Source organism: Bison bison, unplaced genomic scaffold (assembly GCF_000754665.1).
Source record: "Bison bison bison isolate TAMUID 2011002044 unplaced genomic scaffold, Bison_UMD1.0 scf7180017864181, whole genome shotgun sequence".
Lineage (NCBI taxonomy): Eukaryota > Metazoa > Chordata > Mammalia > Artiodactyla > Bovidae > Bison > Bison bison.
In genome coordinates, this window is record NW_011494753.1 from 6,123,500 (window position 1) to 6,138,502 (window position 15,003).

At 42.7% G+C, this 15,003-nt stretch overlaps 1 protein-coding gene across 1 annotated transcript in view; it reads left to right on the forward strand.

Moving 5' to 3' along the window:
* The first annotated feature begins 1,879 nt into the window (after positions 1-1,879).
* FBXO22 (F-box protein 22) overlaps positions 1,880-15,003 on the forward strand; it is a 25,737-nt gene continuing 12,613 nt past the window's right edge. The window contains exons 1-4 of the mRNA XM_010843291.1: positions 1,880-2,129; positions 2,519-2,657; positions 12,267-12,354; positions 13,201-13,296. Of these exons, the coding sequence (XP_010841593.1) occupies positions 1,987-2,129; positions 2,519-2,657; positions 12,267-12,354; positions 13,201-13,296 (466 nt within the window). The 5' untranslated portion in view covers positions 1,880-1,986. The remainder of the gene's footprint in view (positions 2,130-2,518; positions 2,658-12,266; positions 12,355-13,200; positions 13,297-15,003) is intronic.

The window sequence follows — 15,003 nt, forward strand, 5'->3', positions numbered from 1 at the left end:
TCTCTTTCACTTTCCTTTTGTAACAGATACTCTTTGAGTTTCTACAGGCTCTGTTGGGTTTCTGGAATAGGATCATATATGGTGGGATGGGGTGAGGAGAGGCTTAAGGTAGATTGATTTCACAAGAGAAAGCTGGAAAACCCAGAATTGGTGTGTATAGACTTGGCATACTCAGGGTTTCCTCAACCTCTTCCCTTGCCCACACTGATTGTTTAATATAAATTCAGGTGCTACTTTCTGCATCGCTTTCCTAATTCCCCAAGGTACAGTAATCTGTTCCCTGTTCAGTGTACCCATAGCCTCTTCACACAATTGTCAATTTCTCACATACAAGAAGTACAGAGGTAGGAAAACTCCAGGCGTAGTACCTCTGCTGCTTTGAGATCGTTCTGTGTTGGTTTTATCTTTGGATAGACTTGAATGTGCAGCCACCTTAAAAATCCATCCAGAGGTAGATAACGGCCCTAGTGTCTCCTTAGGAAGTGAGAAAGTCTTTAGAGGTCCCCCTACCCCCCTCCCAAAAAAACAACTTTTTCTGGGCCTAGAACTAGAGCATTTGTCTACCCCTAAATTAATGGCTGGTCAAAAGAATGAAACTATCATGATTAGTTTGGATCAGTGGTTTTCAAGGTATAATTTGTTGGAGAACTCTGGAGACTCCTGAGACCCTTTTAGGAGGTGTTCAAGGTCAAAGCAACACTAAACCATTATTTGATATTTTCACTCTCATTCTCTCCCAAGTGTACAGTGGAGTTTTCCAGAGGCTACATGATGTGATAGACATGATATTGAACAGACTGAATTCAGAAGCAGATCCAGCTGTCTAATACTAATGTCAATAGTTACAGGTTTATAAGATGTAAAGATGCTACTCTATGCAATACTGGGGAATGGAGTGGAGATCTGGTAAGGTTATTTTTTCATAAGTTACTCTGTGTGATGAACTATTTTAAGTGAATTAGTATGATAAATATACTACGTAAATATACCACGTAAATAAGTTCTTTGGCGTTGTCGGTATTTAAGAATGTGAAGCAGTCCTGAAGTCAAAATGTTTGAGACCTGCTTTTTTTAGACTTACCACATTTACCAGCCAAGAGCTGGGCACCAGATCAGGGCCTTGTCAGCAAGGAAGCTACAGGAGGAGTGGGTGTTCCCTGGGGAGACAGCAGTATCTGCTGTGCTTATATTTTTGTTTGTGGTTCTCAACTTGAACTTGCATCAGGGGTAGATTTAAATCACAGTAAAGCTAAAACTCCGACTGCTGGGCCCCAGCCCGCATAGTAAGCCTGCGGTGGGGACCGAGAACGCGCCAAGCTGAGTATTTCCCTGGTGAATCTGATGCTATAGGCAGGGAACTAATGCTGTTTGGGGCGTGGTTTCACAGCAATGGTAGGTACTCTGTAAGCTGATTTACACGTTCAGAACTTGAGGGCTACACGGTGTTGAATAAAGGTATTGATTTTCACACTTTTAAAAGCATATACTATCTGTTCAAAAATCAGACTCATGCTGTTGTTTAACTGACATCGGGACTGTAAAGACTGATAACAACACTTTCTAGTCTGACTCCAAGAATTCATGAAACACTTGGAAATACGGCTACAAGAGCAGTGAGCGGCACAGAATGAGGTGGATCTGGTTTGACTGCGTGAAGCCTCCGGGAAAGTCCCAGAAGAATTACAGGACGCGTGACTCTGTGTGTGCTGTGCTTAGTCGCTCAGTCCTGTCCGACTCTGCTACCCCATGGACTCTTAAGTCCGCCAAGCTCCCCTTCCAAACACCTGCCCGCCATCCAAAGCCAGCGCCGGAAACGTATTAGCCTGGAGTCACGTGGGCTTCCCCGCAGCAGTTCCGCCTCCCCGGATCGGCCGGAAGTGGCGCGCGCGCCTGCTCAGTACGCCGAGGGCCCTGTCTAAGCCGCTCCCTCCGAGCCGCCGTACTGTTTCCCGGTGGGGTTGGTGGGGTTGGTGGGGTTGGTGAGGCATGGAGCGGGTGGGCGGCGGCGGCGATTGCTGCGGCTCCTCCTCCGCAGACCCGCGAAGCACCTTCGTGCTGAGTAATCTAGCGGAGGTGGTGGAGCGTGTCTTCACCTTCCTGCCCGCTAAGGCGCTGCTGCGGGTGGCCGGGTGAGGGCAGAGGAGGCGGGAAGCTGACCTCGGGACTTGGCTCGGGCTTGCCTCGGCTGGCGGGTGGGCGGATACCGTCGGGACCCAGGGCTGACCCCGGCTCCGGACCCCGTGTCCCCAGGTGGCGCTCCCGTACCCCAGCACACCTGCTGTAGTGCTCCCGGGGACCCTTCCCAGAGGAGCCAGTTTCCCCCTACGGTTCTCTCCGTCCCCAGCTCTGCCTCCCAACCGGTGCCAGACGCCTCGCCGTCCCGGGGACCCGGGATCCCGTAGCGATCTCCTACTGTTGAGGTTATGGGTGGGGGCGAGCGGAGGGAGGTCTGTACAGAGCTGCAGGAGAAAGGGAAGTGAACGTCCGTTCACAGTCCTTTGTGCGTGTGCGTCCCCAGCGTGTGCCGCTTATGGAGGGAGTGTGTGCGCAGAGTGTTGCGGACTCATCGGAATGTGACCTGGATCTCCGCGCTCTCGGCGGATCCCTGCCATCTGGCGCAGCATTGCCTGGTCCGCGTGGTAGCCGAAGAGCTTGAGGCAAGTAAGGGGTGTCGCGTACAGTCCTTTGCAAGGTTGGTGGGTCAATCGTTGAGATTAAATACTTTAAAACAATTCGTATATGGCCTGACTTCCCTGGTGGCTCAAGACGGTAAGTAGACCGCCTGCAATGCGGGAGACCTGGGTTTGATCCCTGGGTTGGGAAGATCCCTTGGAGGAGGAAATGGCAATTGCCCACTCCAGTTCTTGCCTGGAGAACCCCATGGATAGACTGGCGGACTACAGTCCATGGGGTCGCAGAGTCGGACACCACTGAGCGACTAAGCACAGCATTTCAGTTCAGTTCAGGCACGCCAGGGCTCCCTGTCCATCACGAACTCCCGGAGTTTACTCAAACTCCTGTCCATTGAATTGGTGATGCTATTCTGTAATTTAGGGAAATTTTTCTCGGGTCATGAAGACTTTATAAATAGCAATTTTAATGACTGCGTATTGTAAGGATGTGCCATGGTTTCTTTGACCATTCTCCACATACTGGGCATTTTCAATTCAGTTCAGTTGCTCAGTCGTGTCCGACTCTGTGACCCCATGGACTGCAGCAGGCCAGGCCTCCCTGTCCATCACCAACTCCCAGAGTTTATTCAAACTGCCACTGAGTTGGTGATGCTATCTAACCAACTCATCCTCTGCTGCTCCCTTCTTTTGCCTTCAGTCTTTCCCAGCATCAGGATCTTTTCCAGTTAATAGGCTCTGCACATCAGGTGGCCAAGGTGTTGGAGATTTAGCTTCAGCATCAGTCCTTCCAATGAATCTTCAGGGTTAATTTCCTTTAGGATCGATTGGTTTGATCTCTGCAGTGCAAGGAATTTGGACTTCTCCAGCACCACAATTTGAAAGCATCAATTTTTCTGCACTCAGCCTTCTTCATGGTCCAGGCCTCACATCTGTACATGACTACCTGAAAAACCGTAGCTTTGACTATACAGATCTTTGTTGGCAAAGTGATGTCTCTACTTTTTAATACACTGTCTAGTAAGTGTACCACGTTTTTATCCATTCATCTCTTTGTGAGCACTTAGGTTGCTTCCATATCTTGGCTATTGTAAATAATGCTGCAGTGCATCAGTTCAGTTCAGTCAGTCACTCAGTCGTATCCCACTCTTTGTGACCCCATGGAGTGCAGCACTCCAGGCCTCCCTGTCCATCGCTAACTTCCGGAGTTTACTCAGAGTCATGCCCATTCAGTCGGTGATGCCATTCAAACATCTCATCCTCTGTCATCTCCTTCTCCTCCTGCCTTCAATCTTTCCTAGCATCAGGGTCTTTTCCAATGAGTCAGTTCTTCACATCAGGTGGCCAAAGTATTAGTTTCAGCTTCAGCATCAGACCTTCCAATGAATGTTCAGGACTGATTTCCTTTAGGACGGACTGGTTGGATCTCCAGGGGATTCTCAAGAGTCTTCTCCAACACCACAGTTCAAAAGCATCAAGTCTTCGGTGCTCAGCTTTCTTTATAGTCCAATTCTCACATCCATACATGACTACTGGAAAAACCAAAGCTTTGACTAGATGGACCTTTGTTGGCAAAGTAATGTCTCTGATTTTTACGCTGTCTAGGTTGGTCATAGCTTTTTTTCCAAGGAGCAAAGGTCTTTTAATTTCATGGCTGCAGTGACCATCTGCAATGATTTTGGAGCCCAGGAAAATAAAGTCTCACAATTTTCCACTGTTTCCCCATCTATTTGCCATGAAGTGATGGGACCAGATGCCTTGATCTTAGTTTTCTGACTACTGAGCTTTAAGCCAATTTTTTCACTCTCCTCTTTCACTTTTATCAAGGGGCTCTTTAGTTCTTCGCTTTCTGCCATAAGGGTGGTGTCATCTGCATATCTGAGGGTATTGATATTTCTCCCGGCAATCTTGATTTCAGCTTGTGCTTCATCCAGCCCAGCGTTTCTCCTGATGTATTCTGCATACAAGTTAAATAAGCAGGGTGACAATATACAGCCTTGATGTATTCCTTTCCCTATTTGGAACCACTCTGTTGTTCGATGTCCAGTTCTAACTGTTGCTTTCTGACCAGCATACAGATTTCTCAAGAGGCAGGTCAGGTGGTCTGGTATTCCCATCTCTTAGAATTTTCCAGAGTTTGTTGTGGTCCACAAAATCAAAGGCTTTGGCATGGTCAATAAAGCAGAAGTAGATATTTTTCTGGAACACTCTTGCTCTTTCTATGATCCAACGGATGTTGGCAATTTGATCTCTGATTCTTCTGCCTTTTCTAAATCCAGCTTGAACATCTGGAAGTTCACGGTTCACGTACTGTTGAAGCCTGGCTTGAAGAATTTTGAGCATTACTTTGCTAGTGTGTGAGAGAGTGCAATTGTGTGGTAGTTTGAGCATTCTTTGGCATTGCCTGACCTTTTCCAGTCCTGTGGCCACTGCTGAGTTTTCCAAATTTGCTGGCATATTGAGTGTAGCACTTTCACAGCATCATCTTTCAGGATTTGAAATAGCTCAACTGGAATGCCATCACCTCCACTAGCTTTGATCATAGTGATGCTTCCTAAGGCCCACTTGACTTCACATTCCAGAATGTCTGGTTCTAGGTTGGTGATCACACCATCGTGATTATCTGGTCGGGAAGATCTTTTTTGTACAGTTCTTCTGTGTTGTTTTGCCACCTTTTCTTAATATCTTCTGCTTCTTTTAGGTCCATACCATTTCTACCCTTTATTGTGGCCCATCTTTGTGAGAAATGTTCCCTTGGTATCTCTCATTTTCTTGAAGAGATCTCTAGACTTTCCCATTCTATTGTTTTCCTCTATTTCTTTGCATTGATCGCTGAGGAAGGCTTTCGTATCTCTCCTTGCTATTCTTTGGAACTCTGCATTCAGATGGGTATATCTTTCCTTTTCTCCTTTGCCTTTCACTTCTCTTCTATTCACAGCTATTTGTCAGGCCTCCTCAGACAACCATTTTGCCTCTTTGCATTTCTTTTTCTTGGGGATGGTCTTGATCCCTGCCTCCTGTACAGTGTCATGAACCTCCGTCCATAGTTCTTCAGGCAGTCTGTCTATCAGATCTCATCCCTTGAATCTATTTGTTGCTTCCACTGTATAATCGTTAGGGATTTGATTTAGGTCATACCTGAATGGTGTAGTAGTTTTCCGTACTTTTTTCAATTTAAGTCTGAATTTGGCAATCAGGAGTTCGTGATCTGAGCCACAGTCAACTCCTGGTCTTGATTTTGTTGACTGTATACAGCTTCTCCATCTTTGGCTGCAAAGAATATAATCAATCTGATTTTGGTATTGACCATCTGGTGATGTCCATTTGTAGAATCTTCTCTTGTGTTGTTGGAAGAGGGTGTTTGCTACAGCCAGTGCGTTCTCTTGGCAAAACTCTATTAGCCTTTGCCCTGCTTCATTCTGTACTCCAAGGCCAAATTTGCCTGTTACTACAGGTTTTTCTTGACTCCCTACTTTTGCATTCCAGTCCCCTATAATGAAAAGGACATCTTTTTTGGGTGTTAGTTCTAGAAGGTCTTATAGGCCTTCATAGAACCATTCAGCTTCAGCGTTACTGGTCGGGGCCTAGACTTGGATTACTGTGATATTGAATGGTTTGCCTTGGGAACAAACAGAGATCATTCTGTCGTTTTTGAGATTGCATCCAAGTACTGCATTTAGGACTCTTTTGTTGACCGTGATGGCTACTCCATTTCTTCTGAGGGATTCTTGCCCACAGTAGTAGATATAATGGTCATCTGAATTAAATTCACCCATTCCAGTCCATTTTAGTTCGCTAACTTCTAAAATGTCGATGTTCACTCTTACCATCTCCTATTTGACCGCTTTCAATTTGCCTTGATTCATGGATCTAACATTCCAGGTTCCTATGCAATATTGCTCTTTACAGCATATATCTTAACAAAATAGTTTTTTTTTTTCCTTCAGAAAAATACCCAGAGGTGGAATTGCTGGTCAAATGATAGTTCTGATTTTAGCCTCTAAAATTTGTATGGAAACACAAAAGACCCTGAATAGCCAAAACAACCTTGAGAAAAAAGAGCAAGACTGGAGGTATCATGTTCCATGATTTCAAACTATATTACAGTAATCAAAACAAATTTTAGATTATTTGTTGTGGTTTTGTGAAAATGTCATTGGTATTTTAGTAGGGATTGCATTGAATGTATAGATTGCATTGGGGTAGATGGTCATTTTCACAATATTCTCCCATTTGGTGACCACAGTATATTGTTTCATTGGGTCATCTTCAGTTTCTTTCATCAGTGTCTTAAGATTTTCTGAGTATAGGTCCTTTATGTCTTGGTTGTTTTATTCCTAGTTATTTTATTCTTTGGGGATTATTTTCTTTATTTCTCTTTCTGATAGTTCATTGTTAGCGTATAAAAACACAGCAAATTTCTGTATATTAATTTTGGCTCCTGCAGCTTTACTGAATTCATTTAATAGCTGTAATAGTTTTCTGCTAGTGTCTTTAGGGTTTTCTATATGTAGTGTTATGTTATCTGCAGACACTGACAGTTTTACTTCTTCTTTCAAATTATCCTTTTGTTTCTTTCTCTTGTCTAATTGCCATGGCTAGAACTTGCAATACTGTGTTGAGAGTAAGTGGCAAGAGTAGACATCTTTGTCTTTTTCCTTACGTTATGAGTTGTTTTCTTTCAGCTTTGCACTGCTGAGTATGATTTCAGCTGTGATTTTTGTCCTCTATGTAGATGTGTGTTCCCTCTGTCTCCAGTTTGTGCAGTTATTTTCATAAATGGATACTGAGTATTGTCAAAAAATTTTCTGCATTTATTGAGATGATCAGGTATTTATTCTTCATTTTGTTAATGTGGTGTATTACATGGACTGATTTGCATATATTGAACTATCCTTGCATCCCTGGGATAAATTTCACTTGATCATGTGCATGACTCTTTTAATGTATTATTGAATTTGATGTGCTGATTTTTTTTAAGGAGTTTGAATCTTTGTTCATCAGGGATATTAGCTTGTGATTTTCCTTTTTTGTGGTGTCTTTATCTGGTTTTGGTACAGGGTATATGTCATAACAATGAGTTTGGAAGCCATTCTTCCTCTTCATTTTTAGGGAATAATTTGTGTAGCATAGGTGTTAACTCTAAATGTTTGGTATAGAATTCACTGGTGAAGCTGTATGGTCCTGAACTTTTGTCTGTTGGGAGTTTTTAAATTTCTGATTCAGTTTCATTGTCAGTAATTGGTTTGTTCATATTTTCTGTTTCATTCTGATTCACTCTTGGGAGATTATGTGTTGCTAGAAGTTTATCCCTTTCTTCTAGGTGTTTATCTTGTTGGCTTATAGTTGTTCATAGTAATCTCTTTGAATCTTTTTGTATCTCTCTGGGGTCAGTTGTAATAGCTCCTTGTTCATTTTGTTTTATTGATTTGGGCTCTTTTTCTTGATGAGTCTGGCTAAAGGTTTTGTCAATTTTATCTTCACAGAACCAGCTCCTAGTTCCTTTGATCTTTTTTATTATTTTACTGTCTCTATTTCATTTATTTCTGCTCTAAGCTTTATGATTTTTCTACTAACTTTGGGTTTTTTGCGTTCTTTTTCTAGTTCATTTAGTGTAAGATTAGGTTTTTAAATTGTGATTTTTCTTGTCTTCTGAGGTAGGCTTGCATTGCTGTACACTTATCTCTTGGAACCATTTTTGCCGCATTCCGCAGATTTTGGGCTGTGTTCACATTTCCATTTGTCAGCAGGTGTTTGACTTCTGCAGTTGCCCATTGGTTACTTAATTGCATATTTGGCCTACCAGTGTTTCGTTTTGTTGTGGTTAATTTCTAGTCTCATAGTGTTGTGGTCAGAAAAGATTATATGATTTCAGTCTTCTTAACTTTATTGAGACTTGTTCTGTGGCCTAATGTGATCTATCCTGGAGAATGTTCCAGGTACACTTGAAAATAATGTGTATTCTGCTGCTTTTGGATGGAATGTTCTATATGTTATATCTATTGAGTCTGTCTGTCCTAATGTATTGTTCAAGGCCAGTGTTTCCTATTGATTTTCTCTCTGGACAATCTGATCATTGATATAAGTAGGGTGTTAAAGTTCCCAATTATTAGGATGTTACTGGCACTTTCGCCCTTTGTTTCTGCTTGCTTTATGTATTTAGGTGTTCTCTTTTTGGGTGCATATATACTTACAATTGTCATATCTTGTTGTATCAATCTCTTTATCAAAGTAGTGCTACCTATCTTTTCATATCCATTTCCATGGAACACTTTTTTTCTATCTCGTTACTCTCAGCGTGTGTCTTTAGATCTGAAGTGAGTTTCTTGTAGGCAGCATATATATGGGTCTTATTTTTTTTTACCCATTCAGCCAGTCTGTGTCTTTTGATTGGAGCATTTAGTTCATTTACATTGAAAGTAATAAAAATTAAGTATGTGCTTATTCCTGTTTACTGTTTCCTGATTGTTGATGTAGTTCTTTTTTCCTTCTTTTGCTCGCTTCCTTTGTGATGTCCTGACTGTCTTTAGTGTTAAGTTTGATTTCCTTTGTCCTCTGTATGTGTGATTATTTTAAGGTGGTGATTCTTAAGTTTGAACACATTCAAACAAACCTGCATCCACGCCCACTCTTTATCATTTTTGACATCATATTTTCCCTTTTCTTGGTTTCTGTATCCTTTAACAACTTTTTGTGGATATTGATGATTTTACTTTACTTTTGTCTTTTAACCTTCCTTCTAGATTTTTCTATTTCCAGGTGAGGTGTTTAGAGAAGTCTCTTAAACATTTCTTGTAAATTCTACTTAGAGGTGCTGAACTGAGGTTTTGCTTGTCTGTGAAACTCTTTATTGCTCTTTCAAATCTGAACGATAGCCTTGCCGAATAGACTACTCCTGATTGTGGGTTTTTTCCTTTCATCACATCGAACATATTTTGCTGCTCCCTTCTGCCCTGCAAAATTTCTGCTGAAAAGTCAACTGACCATGTTATGGGAGTTCCCTTGTACATAACTAGTTGTTTTTCTCTTGCTGCTTTTAAGAGTTTCGCTTTAAGTTTTGCCTTTTGAATTATAATGTGCCTTGGTGTGGACCTCTTTGAGTTCTTCTTGTTTGGGATCTGTGCTTTCTGGATCTGGATATTCCTTTCCCAGGTTAAGGAAGTTTTTAGCTATTATTCTTCCAGTAACTTTTCTTGTCACTTTCTTTCTCCTCAGCTTCTGGGGTTCCTATAATGTGAATGTTAGTACTCTTGAGGTTATCCCAGAAATTTTTTAAACTACTGTCATTTAAGATTTTTCTTTCTTTTCAGCTTGAGATGTTTCTACTACTCTTTTACTTCACTCATCCATTTCTTTGTATCATCTAATCAACTGTTGATTCCTTCTAGTGTAGCTAAATTTATTTCAGCTACTGTATTTCTCAGATCTGTTTGGTTCTTTAGAAGTCACTCTTAAGCTTCTCACTGTGTTCATCCATTCTTTTCCTGAGTTCATTGAGCGTCTTTATGATCATTACTGTGAACTCTGTATCGGGTAGATTGCTTATCTCATTTCACTTAGTTCTCCCTCTGGGATTTTGTTTTGTTCCTTTGTTTGGAACATACTCCTCTGTCACCTCATTTTTCCTGATTTTCTGTTTTTATTTCTTTATATCAGGTAGATCAGTTATGCTTCCTGATCTTGGAGAAGAAGGAGATGTCCTAGGGGGCCCAGAAGCACAGTTCTCTCTGATCACCAGAGCTGTATCCTCTAGGAGTACCCCTTATGTGGGCTGCGAGGGTTCATCTCTTGTGGCAGAGCTGACTGCTGTGGGTGTTCTGGTAGGCAGGGCTGGCCCCCAAGCCCGGTTGGCTGCCAGGAGCTCATGTGGAGGCTGCCGGCTGCTGGCGGGTGGGGTTGGGTTCCAGTGAAGTTGGCTTTATGGCCAAGGGAGGACAAGGGCTGGGAGGTAGGTAAGCCCATGGCACTAATAGGCTAGAGGAGGGACTCCACAGTGGTGCTAGCGGAATCAGGGTCCTCCTGGTAGAACAAGCTCCCCCAGAATGGCTGCTGCTAGCATCTCTGTCCCTAGGGGAGAGTCCCCATTGCCTCCTGCCTTTCCAGGAGGCTCTCCAAGATCTGACCAAGCCTTCTTTCAGATTACTGTCTCTGAGCTTGGACTCAGAGCATACGAGATTTTGTGTACACCCTTTGTGAATAGAGTCTCTGTTTCCTCCAGCCCTCTGGCTCTTCTGTACACAAGCTTTGCTGGCCTTCAGAGCCAGATGATCTAGGGCCTCATCTTCCTGGCTTTAGGACCCATAGGCTGGAGATCCAGGGTGGGGCTCGGATCCCTTCCTCCTTGGGGACAGCCTCTGCAGTTGTGATTATCCTCACATTTGTAGGTTGCCTGTTGAGGGTGTGGTCTCCTCCGTGCTGTATCTCCAGTTTCCCCCTTCTGCCTTCTCATGGTGGTTCCTGCTGCATGTCTTCAGCTGTGGAAATTTTTTTCCATTAGTCTTGAGGTTGTTCCCATCAGTAGTTCCTCTGTAAATAATTGTAAATTTGGAGTGTCTGTGGTAGGATGTGGGCTGAAGGTCTTATTACTGTTATCTTGCCCCCTACTCCCCAAATTATATTCTTTGACGATGCCTTGTGGACCACAGAAACTGTATCCATAGTTTATTATACAGCCCTGAGGCCACTCATCATTGTCTCAGTATCTTTTATGAGTCTGTCTATATGGAATCTATTCCAAAACAACTTAACTTTCCCAGATCAACATTTCATTTTCATTTAACTCCTATTGAGGCTTTGCTGAATGCTATCTTCTTCCTTCCATTTTGATAGTAAAAATCTTTGAAAGTAACCAGCTTAGGAGGAAAACTGTATACACCCTTTTCATTAAGTTGAGCTGCTTTGCCACTTGTCTGTTATATGTATTTTGGTGGAAAACATGAGTCTGAATAAGGCCAGGTTGTAAGGGCTTACAGCTGTCCCTTGTAAGAGATAAGGCACAAGTAAGAATGACTGGGATGACGGATGTCACACACGAGGTCAGCGGTCCTTAGGAAGTCTAGGAAAAGCTTTTATGGAGTGCGGCACTTAGCTCTTTCTTAGGAGAAGAACAATCTTCAGCAAGAGGAAGAAAGCTGCAGAAGGATAAATACAGAAGTGAGCTTGTCCAGATAATGGTGAGCGATAGATTCCTGTAGGAAACTAACTAGTTAGCAAGCTGGAAATGAAGGCCTGGATTATTTAATCTGGCAAAGAAAAGAGGAGTGATACAAGTCTGTACCTTTGCTCTTGCTGAGATGTTTCTGATGCTGTGACACCTGTTCACACAGAGCCAGTGGAATCTTTTGCTGGTACTTAATGTTTTTGTCTAAGAGCTTAAATTATTGTGAAAATGAACTTCGTCAGTCAGGCTGGAATGATTGTGACCTGAAGAAATAATATATGTTCAACAAATGAATGAACTGAAAATGAAAGAGCATGAGTGAAACACGAATGAGTAGATGGACTCAAAACACCAACACTGGCCTGAAGAAGGGTCGGGCGACGGCAGTTTGGGTCAGGGCAGAACTCGAAAGCGCCACAAAAGCATTGGTAGATTTGTGTGATCATATTCTGTTTTTTTTCTTTTTTCCTTTGCAGAATGTCCATATATTACCACAGACAGTTCTTTACATGGCTGATTCAGAAAATTTCATTAATCTGGAGGAGTGTCGTGGCCATAAGAGAGGTGAGCAGCAGAGGACAAAGTTTTGGGTTCTCTTGTTTCCTTGTGCACCTCTGTTTGGAGATGAGTACTGTTTTCATCCTGAGAGTTACTGACTTTCTGAGGCTGTGGGCCTGCTCCCTGAAGAATGCATGCATATAGTGTCTCTGAACTTTTGAGGAAGCGTCTGCGTCAGAGATTGCACACCTTGCAGTCTAAAGATTCAGAGATTCTATCCAGAGGTTCCAAACGCCATGGTACACTCGACACAAGGCCTTTGGAGAGCTGTTTTCTCATTTCAAAAGACTTCGTGTGCAGGCGTTTGCATTTTACTGTTAAAACAGAATGTCTGTCTTTGGCTGTTCCAGCCTTTTGCTGTGTTGGATGACTGTTCACCGAAGTTCTCTGGCAGCACTGTGCATTCTTCTTGGCTTGCTAAGTGAAGAAGCAGACTGTGTCCCATGATGGGCACACTGACCCCAGAGTTAAGACTTAGTGGATTGTCATTGTGTGATTTGATTCCAGATGACTGTGCTCTAGAAAAGTCATGATTTCGTATCAGCTTAACAGAAAGAATAGTCCATCTGAAATCCAGCGGCTACTGCTTGTGTCATTGAGGCAAAAGCAGTATGTGAACAACTGGAAAAGACAAACTGGCAATGCTGAAGGTCAGATTTAGAATTTAACTTATAAAACAGGGACTCATAACAACAAAACACGACTCTTGGTTTTAATCAAAGCTTTTAGACGTCCTTGTAATGTGTTCTAGTGTTAAGTGACTTAAACTTTATTTAATATTTGCTTTTATTTTCTTCATCAAATTTGACCTTAAATGGATGGCCTGGATAATCTTCTTCTGTATTACTGCAGCCAGGAAGAGAACTACTATGGAAGCAGCGTTTGCCCTTGAGAAGCTCTTCCCAAAACAATGCCAAGTCCTTGGGATTGTGACCCCAGGAATTGTAGGTGAGAGAATACCAACTTGATTTCCTGGCTTTCATTAATGTGGGGTCCTATGGACCGGTGGGTTATTTGTAGCTTAAAGCAGATTTATGTTTTTGGCCGTCCAAAGTACGATAACGTTGGCCTTCTATACCTTCAAGTTATATTTGACTTACGTTCATGCTCCTTAGGTTATTGTGGTTAATGTTTCAAATCTCAGGGTTGTCCATATAAGCCACATGTAATAATAATTCATATCTTCCAGGTAGCCATTCAGAGAAAGACAAAGATCTCATTCATCCTCTCTACAAATTAGAAAGTATGAGTGAGAATTCCCACTTCTGGCAGTTCAGCCAGAACTGTTTCTGGTGGGTGGACGTGAGGTCGGCCTGGAGAGGAACTGCCTTCAACCTTCCTCATGCACTTCTCTTTCTCTCCTTAGCTGCCACTATTTGAAGCGTATACCATGAAGTTTTCTTTTTTAGGTTTGCTCCCGGTGAATTTTTGCTGCTTTTAATTATTTTTGACTGTTCTCTAGCTCTTTGGGGAGGTAGAGCCCGTTGAGGCCATCATGGTGCGGTGGTTCCGATCCCTGGGTGGAAATCCCGGCTGTAGCACTCTATGTCTGCATGACTTTGAGCGAGCTCACTGACCTCATGGAGCTTCCGTTTCCCCCTCTCTGACATGGGGGTGATTGACAGTAGCTTTCCCAGAGAGTCTGAGGAGTCAGTGAATTGCACACGTGCAGTGTTTAGAATAGAGACATGTAGTGAGCAGGGAGTGAATGTTAGCTGTGATCCTTTACTTTGTTGCACTCAGTACTACTCCACAATTGGCATTTGTAATCTTCACTGAAAGAATTTTGATTGGATATTAAGTCCTATGCAAGGAAGTACAAAGGATTTCAAGTGTTTACAGACTAACCTAGAGCCAGACATCCTGGAATGTGAAGTCAAGTGGGCCTTAGAAAGCATCACTACGAACAAAGCTAGTGGAGGTGATGGAGTTCCAGTTGAGCTCTTTCAAATCCTGAAAGATGATGCTGTGAAAGTGCTGCACTCAATATGCCAGAAAATTTGGAAAACTCAGCAGTGGCCACAGGATTGGAAAAGGTCAGTTTTCATTCCAATCCCAAAGAAAGGCAATGAGAAAGAATGCTCAAACTACCACACAATTGCACTCATCTCACACGTGAATAAAGTAATGCTCAAACTTCTCCAAGCCAGGCTTCAGCAATATGTGAACCGTGAACTTCCTGATGTTCAAGCTGGTTTTAGAAAAGGCAGAGGAACCAGAGATCAAATTGCCAACATCCGCTGGATCATGGAAAAAGCAAGAGAGTTCCAGAAAAGCATCTATTTCTGCTTTATTGACTATGCCAAAGCCTTTGACTGTGTGGATCACAATCAACTGTGGAAAATTCTGAAAGAGATGGGAATACCAGACCACCTGACCTGCCTCTTGAGAAATTTGTATGCAGGTCAGGAAGCAACAGTTAGAACTGGATGGAACAACAGACTGGTTCCAAATAGGAAAAGGAGTATGTCAAGGCTGTATATTGTCACCCTGTTTATTTAACTTATATGTAGAGTACATCATGAGAGACGCTGGACTGGAAGAAACACAAGCTGGAGTCAAGATTGCCGGGAGAAATATCAATAACCTCAGATATGCAGATGACACCACCCTAATGGCAGAAAGTGAAGAGGAACTCAAAAGCCTCTTGATGAA